This window comes from Ischnura elegans, chromosome 9, assembly GCF_921293095.1.
Source record: "Ischnura elegans chromosome 9, ioIscEleg1.1, whole genome shotgun sequence".
Lineage (NCBI taxonomy): Eukaryota > Metazoa > Arthropoda > Insecta > Odonata > Coenagrionidae > Ischnura > Ischnura elegans.
Genome location: NC_060254.1, coordinates 106,825,014 through 106,851,420, shown reverse-complemented (window position 1 = coordinate 106,851,420; position 26,407 = coordinate 106,825,014). Strand labels below are relative to the sequence as shown.

Below are 26,407 nucleotides of genomic sequence, written 5' to 3'. Positions count from 1 at the left end.
GGGTAGAAATGCTTTTATTCACATATTTCTGGCAACTAAAATGAAGACTTTTTCGAGCCAGTCATTTTGAAATACCCGTACATACATGTCAATCTATTTTCCACCGCACACACAATTGAAGTCTACAATATAATGAAATGTTCGGCGTTGTTTGGTGCAATGCATTCTTAAGATGTTATTGCGATCTTATCAACGTTGTATTCTAAATCCACCACGCCGTACACTTCTCCGTAAAATTCTGTGTCGACCAAACCAATCAAATCTTGATTGAAAAAGAATCTGATGGTTCCAGAAGTCATTCTCACTCCCAAAGTGTCATTAACCTGCGGAATAAAGAAATGAAGATTAAATATAATACTTCCATGCGAAATATCACAAGTGGTCAAAGCTAATCGGACGTTTTTTTTAAATATTTTACGGAGTACTACATTTAAATTGAGGAATGAATGAAAGTTCAACTGTATTTATTGCTCTATGTACGTTTGAATGATTCCCGAATTCCCGAACCACAAAATTATTCAAAGGAGCAACATGTAGTATATTGTCGTATTGAGCTACATATCACCGAGTTATTTACATTTTCTTAGAATGCGGTTTCTTCTTTTGCGATTGTAGTAGTTATCTGGTCATTCATAATCATTGTAGTTAGGGGTTCGTAAACGGTATGTTTTACGTCATAAGTCAGGAAAACTGAACGGTTGCAGCATGCAACTCATCACCGCGGTACTTTTGGCCTTCAATGGAAATATTTAACGAAACCAACGATTCAGCGTACTGCAACGGGAATTCAGCGTATGGACAGGAATGTTGATTGATGAAATGTGGCGAAACTTCCATTATTCAATTAGATTCAAAATCTTTAGAATGTAATCTAATGTTTGTGGGATTATTATTTCTCACGCGCTGTGGATTGGATTCCCATCTTCCCCATTGAAATTATTTGGCCTTCAGACGATTTCTATGGCCTCTCATGTGATTGTGCGGAGATATTTATTTCCTTTCGTAGAAATAGAAATACGTTACAGGGGTGCGTCGACATCAGAGTCGTTTGCACCTTCTTTCGCTATTATGTTAGCGCCTTCGAAAATAATCGTGGGCCCGGACCACTCCAGGCGTGATCTTCGATCCTTTGATCAGTTTTCTTTTAGTTGCCCTCCGGCGTACATTGAGACGTGTTTTCAGCTCTCTCACAATAGGGTGGTTTCCTATTATTTTTTTATTGCCTAAATCGAAAGATTATTACTCCTGGAGTACGTATTTCACGCTTTTAGATTTTTAAATGACGATATCTATTTCTCGCGAAAACGCGACGGCTAAGTATGAATGCTGGGAAAACTCAACCAGTTGACCCCGCAGAAATAACTAAATTAGTGAGATCCTTTCCTTCCAGCAAAGCCCCCGGTTACGACAACATAAACAGTGAAACTAGTAATTGATGACTTAGCTCCCGTTCTTTCACATATATTTAACCTAAGTTTTACCAGTGGTGTTTTTCCAGACGAGTTGAAAAAGGCGGTGGTCACGCCCTTATATAAAAAAGGGGATCGTTCAAGTATACTCAACTATCGTCCAATTTCATTGTTATCGATATTTTCCAAAATAATAGAGAAGCTAGTCAAGTCGAGATTAATTAAATTTCTAGACAAAAAAGGCTTCTTCAGCAAAAACCAGTTCGGGTTTTTAAGTGGAAAGGGCACAGAAGATGCTCTTGAAAATTATTTCACTCATGTTTACAGTGTCATAAACTCAAATCGACGCACTGGCAGCTTATTCATTGACATTAGCAAGGCTTTTGATTCCATCGATCACAAGATTCTGCTCTTTAAGCTTCAGAGGACCGGAATTCGTGGAATACCACTGAAATGGTTTAACAGTTACCTGTCATCGAGAATGCAGTGTGTAAAAATTGGTGATGTTTGTAGTAATTATGGTATGATAACTTCTGGAGTGCCTCAAGGCTCTGTCTTGGGTCCAATCTTATTTCTTGTTTATATAAACGATATGTGTAATTTCAATTTTAGAGGTCATGTGACAGCATTTGCTGATGATGTCGCCTTAAATTATTCAGGTTTAAACTGGATAGATGTAAAATATGATATACAGTCAGATCTGATCAATTTGCGACGTTGGTTTGCCTCCAACAAATTGAATATGATTGTAGCTAAAACGAAGTATATATGTTATAACTTATGTAACAGGTACAAATTTGATTGGGTTTTACATTATCATGAAGAAAATTGTCCTATAACTTTATGCAATAGCTGTTTACCCATTGAACGGGTTTCTAGTATTAAGTACTTAGGAGTAACAATTGACGATTAATTAAAGTGGAATCAACATATACAGTCTCACAAATGTTATGCGTCACACACTGGCAAATTTTTATTTCATTAGAAATAAATGTCCTGAAAGCTTTCTAAAGACAATTTATAACGCCTTAGTAAATACCAGGCTAAGCTATGGCATTTTTTGTTGGGGTGGCGCATATCTAAACTCCTTGAAACCTGCTGTTTTTTTACAAAAAAGAATTGTACCTATTATTTTGAAAAAGGACAGATTTGAAAGATCCTTCCCACTTTTTCTTCATTTGGGTTTGCTTCCGTTGAGGCATCTATATATTAATAAGGTCCTACGATGTTTTTATGCTAGAAGTGGCAACTCTAAAATATTTCAGTCCCTGCCTTCTCCCTTTGCCCTGCGTAAAATAAGTGTGCCCTTACCACAACCAAATTTGACTTTGTTTAAAAGATGTTTTTTGTACGTAGGACCAAAGGTTTTTAATTTGTTACCACAGTCATGTTTTATTTCAAAGTCTTCAAAAAAGTTTTTTCAAAATGTACATTCTTGGCTTCTCACTAAAGAAAGTGTAGAACAAATATTGTTGTAAATGAATTATAAATAGTACTTTAGTTGTTTTTTTTTCATGTACGCACTTAAACTTTGGTTGCATAGATTATCAAGGTAGCACAAAATGAACACTGTATGTAAAGCATAAATATTATTATTTTGGATGGTAGCCTCAAACAGGTTATCCTTCGCGGCTACCTAAAATTACTCAAATTTGTTATTGTCATGTAATTTGTGTGTGGAGTAATAAAATTATTATTATTATTATTATTATTATTATTATTATTATTATTATATACTCCGTGTGACGTCATTCTGGTTCCCGCTGCCGCAAGTGAGGTGACTTTGGGGCGAGGATTTGAGCGCTGATAAGACGCAGGTAGCAGAGTACCCTGCTAGCTGGTAGCGCTAGGCTTAAATAAGGTGCAATGGTTATTTTTCAAATATCAAATGAAGGAAACTTTACGACCTTAACCAGTTCTAATTGGTGATTATTAAGTGATATTTCCCTGAGTCCTATGCCACATGCATGCATTGGTAATCTCAGACGATGTAAAACTCCTATCTGCTGGTATAGAAACTAGGTCCCGCTGACGGCACGTGGAGTGGCACCGCATGGGCGCCAATCTGGCCTTTTTCATATGCGGTTAAATTTGATCAATGTCATTCGTCTAAACTGGGATTTCTAAGACCAAATAATTTGTATATTATGAATACACTAATGGTGGGTAACGAATCGCAATCAATGCTTTTCGTTTTCTTTGATGAAGGAAACAACCTTATTGCCAAAAAATGGCGCGTGGCACTTGGTACGCGCTCTCGGAGAACAATTTACTCCTTCGGTGGTCATTTATCTTAGTGTCGCATTTGAATTCTCGTTCTATGATGTCCTTTCTCACAATCAATGCGATTTGATGCGTAGTTTTCCGCGGCGTTGTCTAGATGATGTCTCCATGTTTCTGGGCTTCACCGCGTGGATTTTTCTTTATGATTTTTCTTTACGTCGATCTGAAGACGCCGGTTGGAATACCGGAGAAACTGTCGTCATAAAGAAAAATCCACGCGGTGAAGCCCAGAAACATGGAGACATCATCAATGGGATATTGACATTTGGCTCCGCCCTTGAGTCTCCCTCGCGGTGGTCAGGCACACAGGTTGTTTTCATCCTGGTTTGCTCGGCCCTTTTTAGGACCATATGTCTCACTCCTGCATTCATTTCTTTCGTCGGCAAACGCGGACGTAGTCCGGATATCCTAACTTTAGCGAAGAATACACTTTGAATGGAATTCCTTTCATATGCGCTCAAACGGATCCCTGTCGTAAAAACATTATATTGCACGCAATTGTGATAGATGATGGGTTAGATAGTGAAACGATGTTGATAAGAATAAAATGGAATTAGCTGAGATGGGATGGTAATCGGCTTCAGGTGAATATTTATGAATGAAACGACTACATGAATGCCAATAGGGTAGTTTCCTTCATCAAAGAAAACGAAAGGCATTGATTGCGATTCGTTACCCACCAGTAGTGTATTCTTAGTATACAAATTATTTGGTCTTAGAAATACCGGTTTAGACGAATGGCAATGGTCCATTTTTATCCTCATTTGAAAAAGGCCAGATTGGCGCCCACGCGATGCCACTCCACGTAACGTCACAGGGACCTAGTTTTTATAGGAGTAGATAGGAGTTTTACATCGTCTGAGATTACCAATGCATGCATGCATGAGGCGTAGAGCTCAGGGAAACATGTCTTAATAATCACTTATAAAAACTGGCAAAGGTCGGAAAGTTTTCTTCGTTTGATAAGGTATTAATAATCCTTATTTAAGCCTAGCGCTACCAGCTAGCAGGGTACTCAGCTACCCGCTAGCAGCCTGCGTCGTATCAGCGCTCAAGCCCCCCTCAAGGTCATCTCACAGGGTGGCTGCGGAAACGAGAAATACGTCACACGGAGAGATTTCCCGGCATTCATTCTTACCCGTCGCGTTTTCGCGCGCTTGAAAATTCTCACTTTTCATTTAATCGCGAAAAATAGATATCGCCATTTAAAAATCTAAATGCGTTAAATACGTACTCCAGCAGTAATAATCTTTCGATTTAGGCAATAAAATATAATAGGAAACCACCCTATTAAAACACCAATTACTCAAGCCAACAAAAAGTTTGCTTGAAAACGTTTTTATTTTAATAGCTGATCTTTATAAATTTTGAAGTTCGGAATCCAAACCTGGCCTTAGGTTTTTTGTGTCACTCTTAGTTTCCAAGCAATATGTATTTTAATATTTAGTCTAATATTCCTGTACGATATACAGGGAAATCAATGAAACACTGTGTTACATCATAAAATTGTTTGTATTTACCGTTCACCACATCGTGACATAATTGTTTGTAATTACTGGAACGTGATAATACAGGGTTCACTTTTCAACTGGAATTGATCTAAATTTTCTTTCCCTTTTTTCCTTCAAGCTTCTTTTGTTGCTTTTTCTGCGATGAATCGCTTTCTGTCCTTCTCGGAGAAGTACCAACAGTAAGTAATCCCCCATTATCTTCGTTCATTAGACCTACTTTTTCAATTTTATTATAACTATAAAAAGCTGTAAAATTCTAAAAATATCGCTTGATTTCATAAATTTAACTGTAAAATGTGAATAAATGGTGGGTGATACAACTTTAAAACCATCATATTTGGATTCAGCAACTTTAAAAACATAAGAATAAGGTATTTCAGAAAAAAGTTTTTTCATTCTGTGTTAGCCTGTGTTATTGAAAAGAACATATCATTGTGATAGACTTAAATTTAATTATTTCTCCGGCAATTTTGCCAATTTAATTTGTATAAAAAATTCTTTTTTTAGGTCTTGCCATCAAATTAATTACGCTTAAATACATATTTGAATTGCCGAATTTTTTTCCTTTGTCGTAGTAAACTACGATTTACCAAAATTAAAAAAGTTCACATTAACCTATTAAGCTCATATATTATTAGCTCTTAAATACTTTCTTATGTTTATTTTGAAAACTTAACCTCTTGAATTTTTGGATAAAACTTCTTTTAACGTAGAATCATGTAATTTTGGCGTTGACCAGAATGGCGGACTTAAGCCGTGTTGGGTATTAGGAAATTTTGGAACCGCTGCAGATAATTGCAGAGATTGGCTAGAGAAAATAACTATATACAATTTGCTAGAAAACTTCAATACAAGCCTTGAAAACTCTTTCTAAATTTTCTGGAAATTGCCGCTGAAAATGCCAATTTTGGTGCACGCTATTAAGCAAGTATTGGCAAGGAAAAAGTATTTATGACTGCGTCAAATCATTTATCATTTACGATAAATTCCAGCATAATATTCCTTAATCATGTATAATTATGATAAAAATAAATATTAATAGGGTTATTACCGTTATAATTTTTCAGTAATTAGCGAATGAATGCAGTAATTGAAGTAAAATCACTCTATTTGTATGAAAAAGGCTTAATGGTCTGTTCTAATAGCTATAAAAGTGCTAACTTGAAGCACACGATATGAATTTTCCGCATTGTTTTTACCCTTAAATTCATTTTTATTCCCGATCGATATCGTATGCTGTGGCCAAACTTTTATCCAATAACATGCACTATCCCAATGAGGAAAACTCCACGAGCTCATTGCCACTTGAAAGCTCGACGACACTTCGTCCCATTATTGACACTCACCTTACCATTCCTTGGAAGCTTAACGCCGTCAATATCAACGCATTTTTTACTGGCACACAGGAACCCCTGCACACCGTAGAGAAACCACCCAGGGGCTCTGAAATAAGCACCTCTCATCAGTTATTTACGCTTAATTTTCGTCACTTTAATCTATGCTATTCTGGTGACATACCGTATCATCTGCTTCTTTGCCAAGAAAAGTCAGAATGAATGCATTATTTGACCTTGCTTAAATATTATTTTTCATACGTAGTGTGCACATAATAATGTATCAACTTTAAATAAACATCTCGCTAGCGTAATATATTATACCAAGAAAACATCATGTTATTGTTAATTTGTTGCCGTTCATGATTTTTTTCAAAGGTTCCAAACAATATGTAATCCGTTTTTTTTATATTTTTTTCTGACAATGATTCAGCTCCACGATATGCTTTAATGCAACGTCTTTATGGAAAACAGGTAATTCAGATGAACGATGAATTGAAAACATTACATCGAGGCCCTCGAGATGTTCATTGCAATTCTTAATTTAATTAAAAAGTGCAAGTCAATCGCTGTGGAAAATTATTTGACTTTGCCGGGATATTAGTACAACTTTCCCGATTCCTCATTATACATATCAGTGTACGCTCACAGTCTTCCATATTTTTTGGAACCGAACTTACTGTTTGTATTTCAAATCAACGTGATGCTTGGCGGTCTTGAATTGGCTGAGCAGATCACGAAATAACTTAGTAATGAATGGTGAGTGTTTGTCATTGAATTATCTCAGTAGGCTATGGCCGTTTTCCAATCCACGTAGTATACACTAATTCCCTCGTTCCCTTTCTCCCTTGCACCCTGCTCCCTTACTAATGCTCTACTGGCGCCATAAAGTGCGAACGGAAATAATGCGAACTGTTGACAGTAACGAAATGTGACGCGCGGGGAAGTGTTAGGACATCTGGTGGTTGATTTAAGAATCAGTTTCACCTTTATACTTATATTTTTGCACGTGAAGAGCAAATGCCGATATAATATTACGTAAAAGAGCTCAAATAATAAACACAAAATTACTTAAAACTCCAGTTCAAGATTTCTGATTTTTCCATTGCCGCCATTTTCACGTCTACTTCCTACGCGGGCACGCTATCGAGGGAGAATCCGCGTTCCCTTGTTCGCTTACCCTTCGTTCCCTCGTTCCTTCGTGCCCTCGTCGATTGGATCTACCTTTGCTGTCGTCACATCCTTAAGTTGACGATCGAAAAGTGCACGAAGGGTGAATAATTGCGAATTGGAAAACGGCCATACATCACTCACTATTCAGCTATTTTTACCGAGTCATCGATTTGACTGCACCGGATATCACCTCAGGTTTCGTCGTACTTACATAAGGCCCAGAATCTCCGTTGGTACTTCTTTGATTTTTTCAGGAAATTCGGTCGTCACTCCGATTGACAAGAAGTAATTTTCCCCATCTTCGGCATTTTTCTCCAAGATAGTGATCTCGAGGAGCTCATCGTCCTGAAGTGGTCTTGACGTAAATGCAAGCGCATTGACGTTGACCTCTCCAAGTGGACTGTGTGGAAAGAGTGGAGAAAAACGGCTTTTCACTTACTTGTGCATTTAATTCAACGTGGCAACTACACCTGGACAACTAAATTTCATTCCAAAGTGTGCTCATCTAATTTGATCGAGCGTTCTCCCAGCATGCGCTGAATGTGATTTTCATATTTTTATGAGTGCTTCGTCATTTCAAAGCATACATTCTCTTTAGGGAAAGCAAATTTAATTGAGTTAACATATTTTTAAATCGATACTTTTTCAAGCAATCTGAGTCTGACCTCGGCCGTTTGCCGGGGAGGAATGGCGGCGAATGCCGGGGGCTCAAAAAAGTAATTTGGGAAAATTTCAAAATTAAATAATTCATTTACTATTACGATACCTAAATAAAAAACAAAAACTAAAGTGTACCGTGTAGGTACGCTTCAAAAAATTTTTTTGCGAGCTGAATAGCTTAAGTTTCGTACGCCAGCTCTCAAATCGACATCACATAAGAACGCGAGTTAACATATTTTAATCAATATTTTTTCAAGCAATCTGAATCCTCTGTACCGCAAGTTTCAATAAAGGACCGTAATTTGATCTCCGTCGGAAACATTTTGTTTTGCTATTTACACAGAAAGTGCGATACCGAGGTGAAAGCTCTTTATTTTTATAATCATTATTATTTATTAAGCTAATATAAGACGGCAAATTAAGCTAATATAAAATGGCAAATCGATTGACTGACTGACTCATTGATACAATTTCGCAGCCCAAACTGTGATAGGCGTGGGTATTTGGCTTATTGGACGTAAAAGTAAAAAAAAATTCATCGGGAGAAAAATTCTTAAAAATTGAAAAAGTCGATTAGTTTTCGAGATATATCGACTTGAATTAACATGGGAGCCTTATGGGACTAAAACTTTTTCGCTTTTATTTTGTACTTTTAAACGTCTGAGGAACATAATATTCAATGGACATAAACTAGATTTTTTGGTTGATTATTTGGTATTGTTGCCATAGCGACAAATTGATATTTAGTATTTTTTATTATTTTTTGAACGTTTTCTATGCTTTTCTTATGGAAAAAGTTCAGGAATTTTGTTGACCAATTTGCAATAATTGTAGGACAAATTCCTTGAAATATAAGGTGTAGGATATTTTGCTTGATTTTTTGGCTATCTTGGAATTTTTATATGTCGAAACAATTCCGAGGAATAAACGATTTCGATTTTACATTGTCGTGATGGGGGAATTTTCAAATTCGGATTTCGGCCTTGAGACATATGTCATAAGAAAATTTGGAATCTTCTGGAAAAACAGTAGAGGGTACTTTGTACCCTCACGTTCTAACTGCTTTCCCCGTAACCCTCTTGGTTAATTCATAATTAAATTCCGAAAAATATCCTGCACGCGAAAAATCATTGTCGCCATTTTTTTGTGGGGCATACAATCTTGAATATCATAGCAACCGTTCCAGCTAGATGAATGGAATTTTTAGGGTAATACTTATATCAAAATGGTCAACTTTTGCAATGATGACCATTTCGCTCGATCGATTCATGTGCGAGTTATATCGATACCAATCTCCTTGGTTACGCTTAAATCGCTAATAACTTTTTTTTAAATCAAGTTATGAATATGAAAGTCATATATAATACTACTGTTAATGTCATTTCTTCGACAAAAGTTAAATCAAGCGCATCGAGCGATTAGAGTCGAAGTTATGATCGATACAAGGTTGCATTCGATGGAGCCATTTTTCAGACCTATTTATAATAGTTACGGGGATAAAAATTTTAACAATAGATAAGGGAAGGAATGTTTTATTAGTACACATAAATTATTTAGATGAGTAATGTTTCCTAATGCAGACATATCAATATGAATTTGTATCTTTTTGTATTAGGCCCCCGTAAGAAATACACGCATCGCGTCTATCTACGTCACCAATATAAGAACATAGGCTAAATTTTGAAAGCGGGGATAGTAGAGAAGGCAGGGATAACGGAGTGACCATAGAATGGAAGGGATATCAATAGGATTGCGGATTTTACAGTACAGGTGTCAGTATAGTCGAAAGTACGATTCGATTAGTATAGCAAATACGCAAATTGGCATAACTTGATTAGTGTATACGTTGGACCAATGAAATTTGGTGAATGGGTACATCATGGTATTCCTCACAATGCACATTGGAAATATGTTTTGTATATTGGCTCACGTTCGATATCTATCGAATCTACTTTTTCTTAAAATATATCGAATTGCTATAACATATAGGATTTTACTTCCTAGGACATAGATGACCAGGGATTATATAGTAGATACCCATAGACTGTAAGTTAAACCAATAGCATTGCGGATTTTACACTACAGATGTCAGTATGATCGAAAAAACGATTCGATTATTACAGCAAATACACAAATTGGCATAACTTGAATAGTATATCCGTTGGACCAATGAAATTTGGCGAATTTGGGTACATCTTGGTATTCCTCACAATGCACAATGGAAATATGTTTTGTATGTAGTCTCACGTTCGATATATATCGAATATGCTTTTTCTTAAAATATATCGAATTGCTATAACATATAGGATTTTACATCCAAGGGCATAGTTGACCAGTAATTATGTAGTAGATGACCATAGACTGGAAATAAAATCAATATCGTTGCGGATTTTACAGTACAGTTGCCAGTATAATCGAAAGATCGATTCGATAATTATAGTAAATACGCAAATTGGCATAACTTGGTTACTATATACGTTCGACCAATGAAATTTGGTGAATGGGTACATGTTGGTATTCCTCACAATGCTCAATAGAGATATGTTTTGTATGTAGTATCACATTCGATATATATCGAATCTGCGTTTTCACAAATTATATCGAATTGCTAAGACATTTAGGATTTTACATCCACGGGCATTGTTGACCAGGAATTATAGAGTAGATGACCATAGACTGGAATTAAAATCTACAGCATTGCAGATTTTGCAGTACAGATGTCAGTATAATCGAAAGAGCGAATCGATTATTGTAGCAAATACGCAAATTGGCCTAACTTAAATAGTATATCCATTGGACCAATGAAATTTGGTGAATGAGTACATCTTGGTATTCCCCACAATGCCCAATGGAAATATGTTTTGTATGTAGTGTCAATTTCGATATATGTCGAATCTACTTTTTGTTAAAATATATCGAATTGCTGTTACATATAGGATTTTACATCCAAGGACATAGTTGACCAGGAATTATATAGTAGATACCCAAGGTTCTTAGAGTAAAGGTTGCCTCATTCGCGACTCGGGCTCCCATTGGCTTGACGTCACAGTAGACCCAACTTCCAACGCCATTTCTAATTCTAGCCTTTCCGCGGGCCTAACTGCTTACCGCAGCAAGTTCGTGAAGTTACCCTCTATCGAACACTATAGGCCGAGTTTTAAATTGAAGGCCGATTTATGAAAATAATGATGATGAGATTTAAAAAAAGATAAATTCGTGTATTCAGACGCCATAATTTCCTGATGAAGTGATGAAATGGGAAGGTGTGCGAGTTAATTCCGTGTCCACACTTCCTTCCCGTAACTCTCAAAACACTGTTTTCCTTGCTACTTCCGCGATATAATTTAAACTTAGTTTAATATGGCTGGGAGGAAAATACGCAAAAACCAAATTAGTTGCTTCAAAAAATTACACTTCTGCCACAGGTGTCGATCCATGGGTTTTATAGGGTGCCCAAGTCATTGGTAAAGTCCAAAAACCCATATTATTCACTAATTGACCTCCGAGGGTCACGATGGGGGTCAAAGGTCATAAAGTTAGACGTCGGGCCATCATGACAACCAACGTGTCAAACCATGGGTTTTGAAGGGTGCCGAAGTCGGTTAGGCAGTTCATAGATCCGTAGTATTGATTTTTTAAATCTCTGAGGGTCACAATGGGGGTCAAAGGTCATCGGGTTAAACGTCGGGAAATCATGATAACCAGCGTGTCAAATCATAGGTTTTGAAGGGTGCCAAAGTCGGTTAAGCAGTTCATAGATCCGTAGTGTTGATTTTTAGACCTCCGAGGGTCACAATGGGGGTCAAAGGTCATAGGGTTAAACCTCGGGCAACCATGACAACCAACGTGTCAAACGATAGGTTTTGAAGAGTGCCAAAGTCGGTTAGGCAGTTCATAGATCCGCTCATAGACTTTTGCTGTTGAGGGTCACAATGGGGGTCAAAGGTCATATGGTTAAACCTCGGGCCAATATGACAGCAAAAGTGTGGAACCATGGGTTTTAAAGTGTGCCCAAGTCAGTTTTGCAGTTCGTAGATCCATATTGTCGATTTTTTTTACCACCGAGGGTCATAATGGGGGTCAAAGGTCATAGAGGTATGTTTTGAAGTAATAGGAAAACTAATGTCCCCAAACAAAGGTTTAGAAGGGTGACCAAGTGAGTTGCGTACTACACATATCCACTGTCATTTCTGACAAGACTCCCTTGCCCGCTTATCTTCACGCCGTTGTTGATTACTTATTTCCCCTAGACATCCTTTTTCCCGACTTTGTGTCCGCGCACTATTGTCCGCGCAGCGTGTACTGGAAAATTCCAGGTGTGCGTTATAACGAATTTAAAAGTTCTAAACTGGAAGACCTAGAAAGTGTAATGGTGCAGGAGCTTCAACAGAAGAAGAGCATGGCAATCGAAACCATATCTGCATTTGGATGGTTGAGTAGCACAATGAAAACTCCATGTTCACATTTCAGTTTATTATCCTATTAATGTTGTCGTTTTATGATATTTCTCTTAAATCGTCAAATTTTTATCACATTTCTTGATACAATCAAAATAAAAGCTGGATTCATCCATTGCTTTTATTTTTTACCTTAAGGTTTTGGACATAGCCAATATCTTTTTAAACGGAGTTTTGTCTTACACTTTGGTCGACAAATCAAAAGAATATTTAGAGAAATAAATAATGAACTGCGGCGTTAAAGTAAGAGAGCACGGGGGGCCTGTTGGAAAAGACTGCGAGGAAATGGAAAAATTTCGGAAGGAAGGAATGGTAAGCGCGTTGCATATTTTCTCTATGACCTTTGACCCCATTATGACTTTCGGAGGTCAAAAAATCAACACTACGGATCTATGAACTGCCTAACCGACTTTGGCACTCTTCAAAACCTATCGTTTGACACTTTGGTTGTCATGATTGCCCGAAGGAACATTTTTTAGGAAGTAACATTTTTTTTCAACTGAACAATTTTTTAAAGCTTTTTAGTGGCACTACCAAAGTTGCTCTTCCTTGTTGCATTTTTTTGTTCAAACATTTTATTCTTGTGAAGACCCTCTGCTTGGCGTAACATTTAATAATCGCTTTATCCAAGTTGGAACACAGTACAGAACAATGGAAATTTGTCGAATTAGTCATAATTAGAGGGTAGAGTCTACTTCATTGCAGTTTGCAGGTAAATATAAACGCGAAAGAGTACATAAAAATATTATATGGTTTGACTCAAGTCAACATATATAAGTTTATAAAGGCTGTTCTTAACCAATTTACTAGTTCGAGAGAAAATATTATGATTAAAATTAACCTAAGTTTCTTTTATGTGATATACGATTTAACACTTGATTCCTGATAAATATTTTTATAAACGCTAAAAGTTTTCTGTCAAATTAATAAACAATTTTGCGCAACCGTGGCCTCGAAAATTTCTCAATAGCTCTCAAAGGCATGCGAAAGGACTCAAATTTATAGACTTAGTACTAGAAATTTGTTTACCTGACATCTTACCATTGGCACACGATGTTACTCATAGCATACGAGTTAAACGATGAATTTGCAAAATAGTCCCTGCATGAATGAGTGCGCAAAATATTAAGGGTGTTCTATCCTAATTCAAAAATCCAAATTCAACCGTCGCCGGATTTTAGTTGCGAAGTCGGCCGCAACGGCCAGTGGAATGGGAAACTTCCTTGGGCGGAGGGGAGTAGTAGCTGACCGAAGGAAAAAAAAGGAAAAGACGAGGGGTCGAGCTTCGCTCCGACCGAAAAAAACACCCGGCGCTGTATCAAATTTCACTGCGGAGGTGCGATATTGAGAGTTGTCGGGATTCGGAGGTTGATTTTTGGTCTCTGGTGGCATTAGTCCCATCTCAGCCACTCGGTTGACGTTTCTTGGAAGAATCCAAATACGCACGCTCTCGACGAGGCTGGTAAGTACGGCCGGCTTCTATGAAGAAAGGCGATTACTTGCATTGTTCTCTCCTTATTCGACTCCCCCTCGAACGGGAGAGCTGGTCAACGTTCTCATCTCAAAATTGTTAAGTGTTCATCAAAGCATCGTAAAAGTCAATTACGCTAACCGAAATGCGCGTACTTCGTGAAACTTTTTTTTAACGTACAACTTTACATTTTTACGTTATTCCTCAGTATGAATGAAATTTTAGTAACCACCCACGTACATTTGAAAACGTGTATTCAATACAGTTACTTTCCGAAACATGTTTATTCAGTAATCATAGCGCTACAGGGAGAACACTAATGAGACATATGACAAATAATGAATGAACGAAAATTGATTTTCTATCATCTTTAATATTTATTGATTTATATGGTAAGAACATCATAAATTGCATATTGCATCAGACATCACATACAGCTTTAATAAGGCCAATAAATCTGAATAGATCGCATCGGGTCATATTGACTTTTTCTTCGATGTTTTTTTAATAAAATGATGCCGTTCGAACTAGAGTTTTTCCGGTCTCTAATTTCTTGTAATTCTAACCATAAGTAACGTTTAATATTCAAAGTGTTCCCTAGTTTTGCTGCAACCGAAGTTTTGACCCGATGCGATCAAAAGTGCATAGGTAAATAAGTATGATAATCGACATGAAAAAATCATTTGACTAACCTGGGATTCGAACCCGGATATCCCCGATGGCCGGTCAAATATGCTACCACTCATACCACGAAGCCACCTTTTTCCTTGAATATGAAATTCACTGACTCTTCAATGACTCTTTTTACTTGTGTCTAAGATTCGCCTAGAAAAAAATTATTTGGTAATGTAACTGACCGGCAATCGGGAGGATCTGGGTTTGAATCGCGGCTAACATAAGCGAAATGTTTTTTTTCGTGGCAAATAACAGTCTTGGTATATATGTATTCTCATTCATATTAAATAATAGTGGAGTATAAGAACTAAAATTCCCTACGCAATTAAAAAATGGGAAACATATCAAGTACAAGACCCAACTTCAATGCAGGATTCCATCCCGGAAGGGTCATACAGTGTACTGAGGGGTAGAGAAAATTTGATCGGGTAATGCTCCTGAGAAATTTTAGTTTCTTCCCAATGACTACAACCGCTCTGCGGTGATGTTCGTATCATTCTAAACTGAAGAAATTTTAATGATATTACATTCAGTTGTCATCAATTTCTATACGTATTATTATGCCGAATAATTTCAACAGTTAAATATAATGAGTCTACCTGATCCTGCGCACTAGTATTTTACATGAAGTCTCGCATATTTATATCGCAATGTGGTCGTTTACTCTGGCACGAAATCGTAATTTTAGTTAATGATTCGGTCGATGGATGGGTAAAAATAACTAACTACCTCGTTCAGTCATTCTCACAAAAATTAGCATTGAAAAATCGCGGAAGTTGCCGCCCACTTCTGAGAAAAGTTGCATTCATCATCAGAGTTTCGGTTCATTACGACCTGTAGTGAGAACCATTCTTTGAGAGAATCAATAGCTCAGAAGAGTGTAAGCAGCACGTGAATTAGGTTGTTGGTGAGAGATATAACGCGAAGTTAGTTTGCATTACTTCACTCAAGCGAAATAAATATCCCACATTCGAGTTTTATCCGTGTGTATTGTTTGTTTTCTCGTCACTCCTGCTACACAAGTAAAATTCTTGTCTTATACTTGTAAAACTGGTTCGCAGGTCCATTGGATCTCGTGTATCTATTTTTTGCTTACAACAAGCACATTTACGCAAATAGGAGATAGTTAACGATTAAATTCGGTCATCTAGACGTCATCGCTGTATTACATCGACCAAACATCAACCCTTGCTTAGTGATACGGTGTTTCAAGTTCAAATTCTTTCTTTTGGGTGACTCACGTAACGATTAATAATAGTAATTTTAATAAATAAGAATATTTTTATAAGGAAATAACTTTTCGAAGTTTTCTCCCTCGGTTGCAAGTTATCGAGAAACATATATGTCGGAAATGCGAGACAAATAAAACAACGTGATACTTTTCATATCGTGTTTTGATGACATAACGGTTACTTTTGAAAATATTTAGACACGAATTGAAGATGTGCACGTTATATTACCTACTCAGTGAAATATTTATTCTTGGTTAGCGTCAGCAAGAACTTAAAAGGCAATGGTGTAACCTAGAATCTAATTGATAATGTGCAGTATATTCTCTATATTCATCTTATTTTCAATGCTTGGTTACAAAAAATTAATATATTATAGTCATAGCCAATACATTATCGAGAGGTACTTACTTTAAAGCTGTTTCTCCTTCTGCAGTGTAAATAGCATCTATTGTTGCAGGTTTGTAATGACTAAAATGGTTAAAATAATTTGATAGTCTATTTCTTAGCTGCATCACGTGTTTGCAGATTTTACGTGGATGAAAATACCTGTCTAAAGATATACTAACTGTTAATAATGTAGCACACTTAAAAAGGATTTATATATTCACCATTATTCCTAGTATTTATTTTCCACCTTCCCACAAAAGATATGCTTCCTCTTTGATTTCCTTTCACTTTCCATGCATAAGAACAGAAAACTTGAAAACTCGCGCTAGCCCCGTTTCAAACATGCCGCTCGCAACACAAGAACATAGGGCCTCGGATAATAACTGGGCTGGGGCCCGACCACGGGTCAGACGGGCTTCTTAGGTCGAGGAAAGCAGAGAGGAAAAAAAACATGTAGGGGACGCAAGAGACGATGGAGGGGAGGTAGTGAGAGAGACTGCTGTGGGGTGAGAAGCTCTTTCACCGAGAGTGGGGGATCATACAGCAGCGCCATGGAAGAAAAGATCGTAAGCGCTTGACGTTGAGAAAACACGCTTGTGAAATTGAGCTATAGCGTGGTTATTACAAATATTACATTGATGAAACGTATCTTATTTCCAAGAAAAAGGATGAATGTTCTCATTTCCCGAAAAAAAAATTCAAATCGCGTTTTCTACGTGGTAGAATTACATCGAGAAAACGGGCGTTTTATTGTGTTTTTCAGCGCCAATAACTAATTAACAAATGCTTTTCAAATATTTTTTTTTCGCTTGCCGAGAACAATAATCTTAGCTTAAACCATATCCAAAACAAGTTCTCTCCAGAGTGTATAATAAGCGAGCAAATGGCGAGCAACCTGAAGTCTGCAGAGCCGTTTTTCGCGGAGGTAGAGAACACCCTTAAGTGCAATTTGCCTTAAAAAGGAAGAATTCCATCCAAGTTCTTGATTACGAAATCTTTAGCATATCCACTTAGTTTGTCTGACCGATTCACTTTCACCACTTTCTTCATATGTGTGGGGGGCGAGACACGGTCAATGATTCGATTAGTTAATATATACAATAAAAATATTTTTCAATTTAAGCATCCGCCTGTGATATGAGACATTCCGTCCAGCTTTCTTCGTTTTCGACAAGCTGTTGGAGCACGTTGCCACAGTACAACGGGAGCCTGGCATATCCGACGATTAAAGGCGCTCTTCACCCACAAAAAGTTCGTCTTATGAGTAGTGGATTACAAAGACGATTTCCAGTGAAATAGGTCTCTGAACACCTATTTAGGTAAAGACGTTTCTGAAAAGTAGGTGTAATTAGTAAGCTAAAAGTTATAACAATATGCCTGTAATGTCATCTATTTTTTTATTATGAGCATTTAAAATACGTCTTACAAGCCATCAAGGAAAAACGTAATTCGCACCGCCGCCATCTTGAATGACGTCAGCTCATGCAATAGTGTTGTTCTTAACCACCTTGACCGTGCACATTATTGAAGTTTACAGTGGAGATATTGTGGTTATTACGCCGTATTTTTCGTGTCGTAGTTATTCCTCGATATGCCGCAGCGTATAGCTTCAATTACTGCATTGTGCCTAAGTTCAGAAATACGACTAGAAATGCTCCAAATAAATATTTTCATACGGTCATCCAAGACGTAGAACGAAGATTGATTCGGATGAGAAAGTGCCGACGAATGTGAATGAATGAAAAAAATTAATTCTGATATTAACGCATTGTTTATCAGATTTGTCGCAATCCTATACCTACTCATCTTCACCAGTGGAAAGTTTTTTCACTTGCTGGCTTTATCCACTTCGAGTGGATCTCTGTCCGACACTTTTTGAAAAAATTGTATTCCTCGCGGAGACTAATGCAACCATATAGAGCAAAATTTGAGAAGTTTTACTTTAAAAAATAAAATATATATTTTTAAAACATACCTTTCTCGTGTACTATTTGTAACAATCCTTGCGAGCAAAAACAGGTTAAATATTTTTTAAGATCTCTTAGTTTCCATAAGGTGAGGTGGGGTAAGTGCGACTCCCCTCCAGGAAAATCGTATTTCCATTCTCGAAGCAGGTGGCGGTCGTGCAACATATTCCACACATTGTTATGAAACCAGAGCCAACGACTTTGTAATACTTATCCCTTAATTTCTCGTTCCACATGCTTGGGAAATACACCCGTCCGTTCATCTCGTAGTCTTAGTTGGTTGTGAGGAGAGGCTATACCGCAGTTCCCTCTGAATCAACGCATCGGAGGTGTTAGGTAAGAACTATATCTTGCTTTCTCTTCTTCATGGATTGGCTTTCCTTGCTTTACTTTTAATTTAGGAACTCGGGTCATTATATTTAGTTAAGATGGGGGGTCGCACTTTCCCCGTCGTAACCGTTCATTCCTACCTTCCGGGGCAAGTGCGACCCCGTTACCTGGGGTAAGTGCGTCCCCCTGTCGCACTTACCCCAGGATACGGGGTTGAAGTATGGATTGAATATTTAGTTTCTGTCTAACAGTTCTTGCGTTAAACTTTTAGTTACAGTCTGGCAGTTCTTGAGTTAAACTTTCTTGAATAAATGTTGCAAAACACCGAAGTTTATAAAACTAGGTCTTTTAATTAGAGTCCTCTCATTAACTCTTATTTTGAAGGTTTATCTGATAAAGATAGCTTACTTCAGTTTGTTGATTGATTATGATAGGGCATTGGATATCATGTCTTCTGACGAGGAGGATGTAGACGACGTGGTATTAATGCCTGAAACAAGATAGCGTGAGTCGAAAAAGCTTAAAGAATTCGGTGACTAACATTCAAAGTGGAGATTGGATGCTGGCTAGATTCAGCAGCAAAAAGTCAGTTGCTCACTATGTAGGGAAAATTCTGAAGATTAATGAATAAGGTGATGCCGTGGTTTGCTTTTTGAGGATATTTTTTGGAGCTGAAATAAGTTTCACCTGTCCATGGAATGAGGATTCCAGCGAAATATCTAGGGAAGGTGTTGTAAAAATATTACCGATCTTCACCGACTTCACTTCGTCTGTTGCCTTTATGTTAATACCATCCACTACATAAGCATTGTTGGAGTAGGACGAATTCTGCAAGAAATGTACCACCATGCATTTGCTCAGATTAAGTTCGAGTCACCACTCTTGGCTCCACAAATGAACGTTGTTTAAGTCAGATGATAGAATTTCATAGTCAGAGAGATCACTAATTTCGCGATATTTGACAGCGTCGTCAGCAAATAAACGTATTTTACCGCTAATGCGGGAGCAGAGGCCATTAATGCACATAAAGAACAACAGGGGGCCGATTACGCTTACTTGTCTTTGATGTAAAAAATATTTTTTCATCCTTGACTCTAAGTAATGCTTTTCATCTGCAACTCTAAATGACTTGGGAAACGTATTTGGAGACTACAGACTTGGCTAGACTATTTACTGTAGGTTTAATGTCAAGGGGCTGGATTAAATGAGGGGCGTCATTTTCTTTATATTGCCCAAATTAAGAATTTTCCTGCTATAAAGTCCACATCCAGAATTCCAATTTTTTGAGTGAACGAGACGAAATTTAAAAAGTCCTAGAAAAGCCCCCCTCTAAAATCATTTGGAAACCTATGAAAAATTGCCAAAACACTATGTTTTTTTTCTATCACGGCAGTGTAGCCAACTGTCTGGATGCCTCCACTTTTTAGGGGCATTTGGAGCGAGCGAGACGGGATCCCGCGAAAAGGCATTCGTGGTATTAAGCTCAAATTTTCAGGATAACTCCGATCCAGATGACATTGCAATACTGTATAGACTGGATCTCGATTTTTGTACAGAATTTGAAATTAAATAAGTTCAATAAATGGCCACCAAAATACGATGTCTGCGATCATGAAAAGGAAGGAGAATATCATGTAGAATATCATGACTACAAATTTGTTTACGCAAGCAAAAGAAGCAGAATTGAAATAGTTGGAGGAAAAGTGGAAAAAAAAGGAGCTATAAAGGGAAAAATGAGAAGGATGAAGGAGGCAATTCATAATGGTGATTTATGAAAATTCAAGTTATTCATGGCTTGTTTCCATGTTCTCGCAACATTGTTTTCCATGCTACTAAAAAGAATAGAGTAAATTTTCTATGAACCTGAATGAGTATCTCTAAATTATTGCATTCTATTTAACGAAAAACGTTGGCCTCATGCTCCACTAAAACACTCAATTTACACGAAACACCAAATCCTCTCATGTAGCTGGCCAATAATACGAAAATGCTCAGCTGGCAGTATCCGCTGGGCATAAACGCTCACCTCCATTTCTCCAAGCTTCGGAGGTGAGCGTTAATGCTCCGACTACTGCCAGCTGAGTGCTTTCTTATTGTTGGGCTGTTAGATGCGTGGTTTTGATTCAGTGGGCGATTGCGCAGTGGAGGTATAGATAGGTTTGAAGGCTCTCACTCCAGTTGGGCCAGGATAGGTGGAGTACAGTGAGAACAATGTAAGGCAGCTTTTGTTTACATCGAATTATAGTATAAGTGTTACAGAACATCCCTTACTTTATTGAGAAAACAATCATGTTCCGTTAAAATTTATCAGTTTTGACTTCTTCGTCAGTTAAATAAAAAGAGAAGATTTATCCGAGAGAAATATAATAAAACTCACTTTTTCGAGTCTCTTTCCTTTAGAAAGTAAATAATCTTCATTCGCATTGGTGGTAAGAAGAGAACTCTCTCCTTCCCCTCCCCCACACCCCTCTCCCTCTGTCTGATTTGTGCGGTCGCCCCGTTCCTATTAGTTCGCCCAATTCACCGCAGGTGACGCTCTCCGTCTGCCCTCGCTTACGCCATTCTAATTGCTCAATAACTGCTGGAAATCATCCATTTCTATTGGTTTCAAAACTCTCATTTTACAATTAATTCATTGTATCATATTTTTTACTATAAACAACAAAATTGAGAAATTTTGTCCATGCTAACAATTCTATTTCTCCCATATTATAATTATTGTTTGATTATCATCCAAGTGACCTACTTGTAACAGCGAAGATTTTACGACGATAATTTTTCTCCACTACGATAGAAGTGGTAACACCGTACTGGGGGCAATTACTTTCGCCTTAAATATTTTTAAAACGAAAGAATATAATTACGCGGATAGGAACGAAGTAATAGTAGTTCTTACTTGATTCTGGTGAGGGTTCGTCTGCCGTCCGTTAGAATCAGCAATCGTCCTCGCTTGTCGCTGAATTCAAGAGGTTCGTCCTTTGACTTGCTTAATCTGCAAATTAATTTTATCGAATTATTAATTATTATACCTTCACTTAAATTGCAAAAAAGATAAACATATTGCATTAAACTCGTCTGGCTAACGTATTAATCAATGACCCTGGCTGATTGTAACCCATCCAGGTTAGATTGGAACCCGCGACCTTAAGTTTAGTGAGGTAGTACAGTCTCTGTTACCTCTTAGGCTGGCCATAAAAATTTTTTATAATACTAATTTTTTAATTACGACAGTGTTTTGTTTGACTCTCCTCTTCACCGTGAAGGAAATCGCGTTGAAAATTCCCGATCAGGAGCCTCCAAAAATTTTTCCGGAGAGTACACGAATGTTATTTAGGTGCTTCCACTGAATTGCGAAAATTATTCAAAATATATCTTTTTATCGTGGTCATTCGAACTCCTTCATGAATCGATCAGTGAAAATTGAATTGATTATTTATAGGTAATTTCTAATTTCTTCCAAAAGCAACAATTCTCCGAGTCGGTTCATAATTTTTCACGTTTATTACGCTGTGAACACAATAAGGTTTCAAGAACTTAGGGGTCGTCTTACTGGGCGTATGTTTTTTTGCCAACATGCTCGTGAAAACAGCTCATTGGAATGCAGTACGCCACGTGGTGAAGGTAGGTAAATAGGCGTCACCAGTAATGTAAATTACATTCATACGGGAAAGAAATAGAAGCGAAATTCTGTTAATACATGTGAATAAGTGATGAATTTCCAGACGCGTGTGGTTTTGCGTTAATATTCCATCTTCTTTAAATGTGTCTAAGTTTTGAGTCTCTTAGCTGTTTGAGAATACATTTTATTTGCAAATGAAATAGAAAATAATTCCTTAAATATGTGTTTAAAAGGTGAATTTTACCATTCATTTGGTGTTTACTTACAGTTCATCTAGCTCGCTTTGTTGGTGTTCAACTTTAGATGCCAGCCGAGTTTTGGGAAAACTTTTCAATATTGTAGCACCTTCAACCACATTCTGGTGATTTTCATCTGAAAAGTGTCCATATTTCATCGTAAAAATTGAATATTTATGATGAATGATTTTTACACATTCCTGTTAATCAAATGACGCCGCTTCGATTTATGCGTGGTGAATAGTTCTATTAGCGCCTGACTCTTTCGCTGAGCGAAATCTTGGGTTTTTCCTCAGATTTATTTAATTACGGAGGCATTTGGCCAAGTAAAGACGGATGCACACACATTTGTTCGTGACCCCTCTCGAATCCATAGGTTTGAATGAAAGCATATTCTAGGGATGCGAAAGTACTCGAAAACCCGAGTCGAGTCGAGTAGTTGGTACTCGACTTGAGTGTGTCGAGTAGTATTACGGATGTCGAGTCGAAATGTCGGCTACAGAGCTGTCGAGGCAGCAATCTGCCGACAGGAAGTGCTATCAGGAAACTCATGTAATAACATCGTTTTTAAAGCCGATAAGTCATTCTTATTCGTTGGCCTGGGATCTTCAGCTTGCTGTATACCCTTTAGTGGTCCACGTGAACGCCGAATACATTTACGTTAGCCGTTTTTATCGTCTTCCCATCCAGCGCACAGAGGTCCGAAATCGGAAAAAAGCTGGACAAAAGTCCTAAATGACCTTTTTGAGATAGAAACTTGAATCTTAGGATTATGAATGATAGATTTAGATGCCAGATTTACTTAAATACGACCCGTTCCTGAGATATAGTGGTCCAAACATAACCAATTTTTCAAAAACACCCGCGATCTCGTTTTTCCTCGAGTTTCTTCGAATTTATGCAGGTGGTGTTGCGTTGGTACGATTTTTATGGAAATTATAAATTACAATATTCCTTTGACCTGGTGTTTCGTATATGAAGAAATTTCTGAAGATAACTAACCAGATAACTTGGAAAAAGTTTGCGGCTAAGGAAATGAGAGCGATTTTTTGATCGCGCGTCAAGGTTGACCTACACTCCACAGGACCCTGAGGTCGATTTATCAAGTTTTTTTAAAAACTTTATTCTTGAAAATTGCCATTTAAAGCACGGCATATTGTGAGTATTGACCTAAAATACTAAACTGAGGATGTTAACCAGGATTGTGGATCTATCAACTTGATCATTTAACGCATTACTGAGTGGAAGTACTGAGGAATATTTATCGGAACCATCTCACGTATCAGAAACATGCTTCGGGTAGTGAAGTAGGGTTAAGGGATTGAGTCGGCATACTTAAGAGGGGGAAACATTTACTATTTCCGCGAAAGGCAACCCCTCTTTCCTTTCCACCCTCGCCGCGATGTGTCGCGCTGAAAGCTGCGTTTTCTCGTCACAAGTTGTGCTATCTTTTAGCCATTTTGATTACTGCGTAAGTGCGACATAATATTCATTTGTTGCGTTTAGCTTCTTTCTTGAACTCAGAAAACAAGATTTGCTAAGGCTGATTTAACTATATGTGGCATCTTTTTTGGCTCTACAAGGCTGAAGCTAATTTCTTTAGTTCGATCGCTTCGTCCACTTCAATTTTATGATGACTCTAGATCCATAAAAATCGATGATATAGTTTTAAACAAAAATTCCAAATGCTCCGAAATCTTGTAATTTTGGCGGGATGGTACTTGTGTAGCTTAAGTGTGTAAAAGTGTGTAGGGGAAGATAATTTTCTGCAGGCCGTAATGCTGTAACATGGAGACGAAAAACCTGATGCCTAAGCATGTAGAACAATTGGTTTTTCTGCAAGAGTATTTCAAAGGAACAAATATTATATGATTCATTTACTTATTTTGTAATCTTTATTATTGCTGTGAAAAAGACTTTATTCAGGGCCCACCGCTGTAGTTAGGATACATCATGACTTAAATTGTCGACACATTACTAGAGGTTTATTCCTTTCAATTGTGCCTATGGGACAGTTTAAGACACATTTATTTCTTTTATCTCCTAATTCTGCCAATTACCATCAAAATCCCTCATTACCTTTTTCTTTTTAAATCATGCTAAGCATTCAGAACAGAATATTCTCTGGGGGATTGGAAATTTGAGAATGTTTTGGAGTATGCATTGCTGTATTGCCTGGTCCAGAATTCATCATACTCGACTCGACTCGGTCATGTTTTCAACTCGACTCGAGATGAAAAAGTGATACTCGCACATTCCTGGCGCATTCATTTCTCAGTGAAACGAAATCTCCGCTAGGAAATATACGTGTTTTTAAGCGTAAAAACTTGTTTGCACGCACGATATTGGCCGTTACTTATGTAATAAATGTTTCCCGAAGGCAATAGATAGAAAATCATCAAGACTGCTAATGACGAGATAATGGAAGGAAAGAGAGTGTGAAATGGTTACGATGGTCTTACACTGGAAATGAAATTGAATTGGACCTGGGAACTATTTCATGACTTGATTCAACTCACAATCAGAAGAGTATTTTCCGGCAATTTTCATTATAGATATATTATATAAATTTCATTAAAGATATTAATGTTTGACATTCAATGAAAATTGAGCGGGTACCCATCAAATTTGAAGGTGATAAACAATCATATCTCAACTGTTAAAAAAGACGTGGAAACGATGGAAAAGACGTTTGCTGATTGAATATAAAAAATCGAAGTAATCAAAATTTGGAATAATTTTATTCTGCCATTGGCAATCGATGGAATTGATAATTGATTTGATTTGTTAATCTCTGTGCACAATTTAAAGTAATTTCAAACGAAATTTACTTCACATATTTGAAGCTGAGTTCTCAAACCTACATAATACCTTCATTATCTAGGGAAGAGGTTCCACGTTAAATTGCCGAAGGGTATTTGAGTAGTATTATAGCAATTATCAAAGAGATTTCTGCTAATTTTCAGGAATTTACATTGTATTACTATTAGAATTCCGTAACGAAACTTCTATTTTAAATAAAGCCTATTCCGAGTACTTATATTTTTGAAAATATTCGAAAGTAAAAAGCGAAAAAAACGAACCTTTATAATCCTGTTTTCCGATGAAGGGGTGAGAAAAACTATCGCTGCCTTCTTGGATGTAATAATTTGGAAATCGTGCACCAGCAATACCGAAAATGATTGTGGCAACGATTATCGGCCGAAGAAAAGTCATATTCCTGGCAAATGCAATCAAGGTCAAGAGAGTGGCTGTAGAAGCGTTGAAGACTAAATAGGTGATAACAAGTAAGCTCTTATATACCTACTAACCTGCTAAAACATTAGCTGATAAAAAGAAACATCGAAAGGAGATAATTGGTCGATGAGGAGGAAAAATGAAAAGAGGTGACGACAGACAAGGAGATAACATAATTGTGAGCACCTAAAAAATAGCGATAAGCCTTTTGATAGAATTTCGCCGCTCCACTTATATACCAATCTATATGGGACTCTGTATCTCAAATATCTACTGTTTAATCAAATTTCCAAATCTTTTTCCGCACTGCATTCGCATGTGAAAATCTACGCATTAAAGTGAACTTAGTGTTGGGAAATAGCGACAATATTCCCAAAACGCCTACTCCAGAGAAAGAAATTATATCACATGTTAAGAGCACTTCCA

The 26,407-nt window shown here is 37.3% G+C and overlaps 1 protein-coding gene across 1 annotated transcript; it reads right to left on the bottom strand.

The window, feature by feature from the left end:
- Positions 1-6: 6 nt before the first annotated feature.
- Positions 7-26,024, bottom strand: LOC124166005. Its single transcript, XM_046543582.1, has 6 exons — positions 25,828-26,024; positions 22,775-22,880; positions 21,786-21,881; positions 7,922-8,110; positions 6,550-6,646; positions 7-323 (listed from the first exon to the last, which is right to left on the bottom strand). The coding sequence occupies exons 1-6, from the start codon at positions 25,958-25,960 to the stop codon at positions 168-170; spliced, it is 777 nt and encodes a 258-aa protein (XP_046399538.1). The 5' UTR covers positions 25,961-26,024; the 3' UTR covers positions 7-167.
- Between the last annotated feature and the right edge of the window lie 383 nt (positions 26,025-26,407).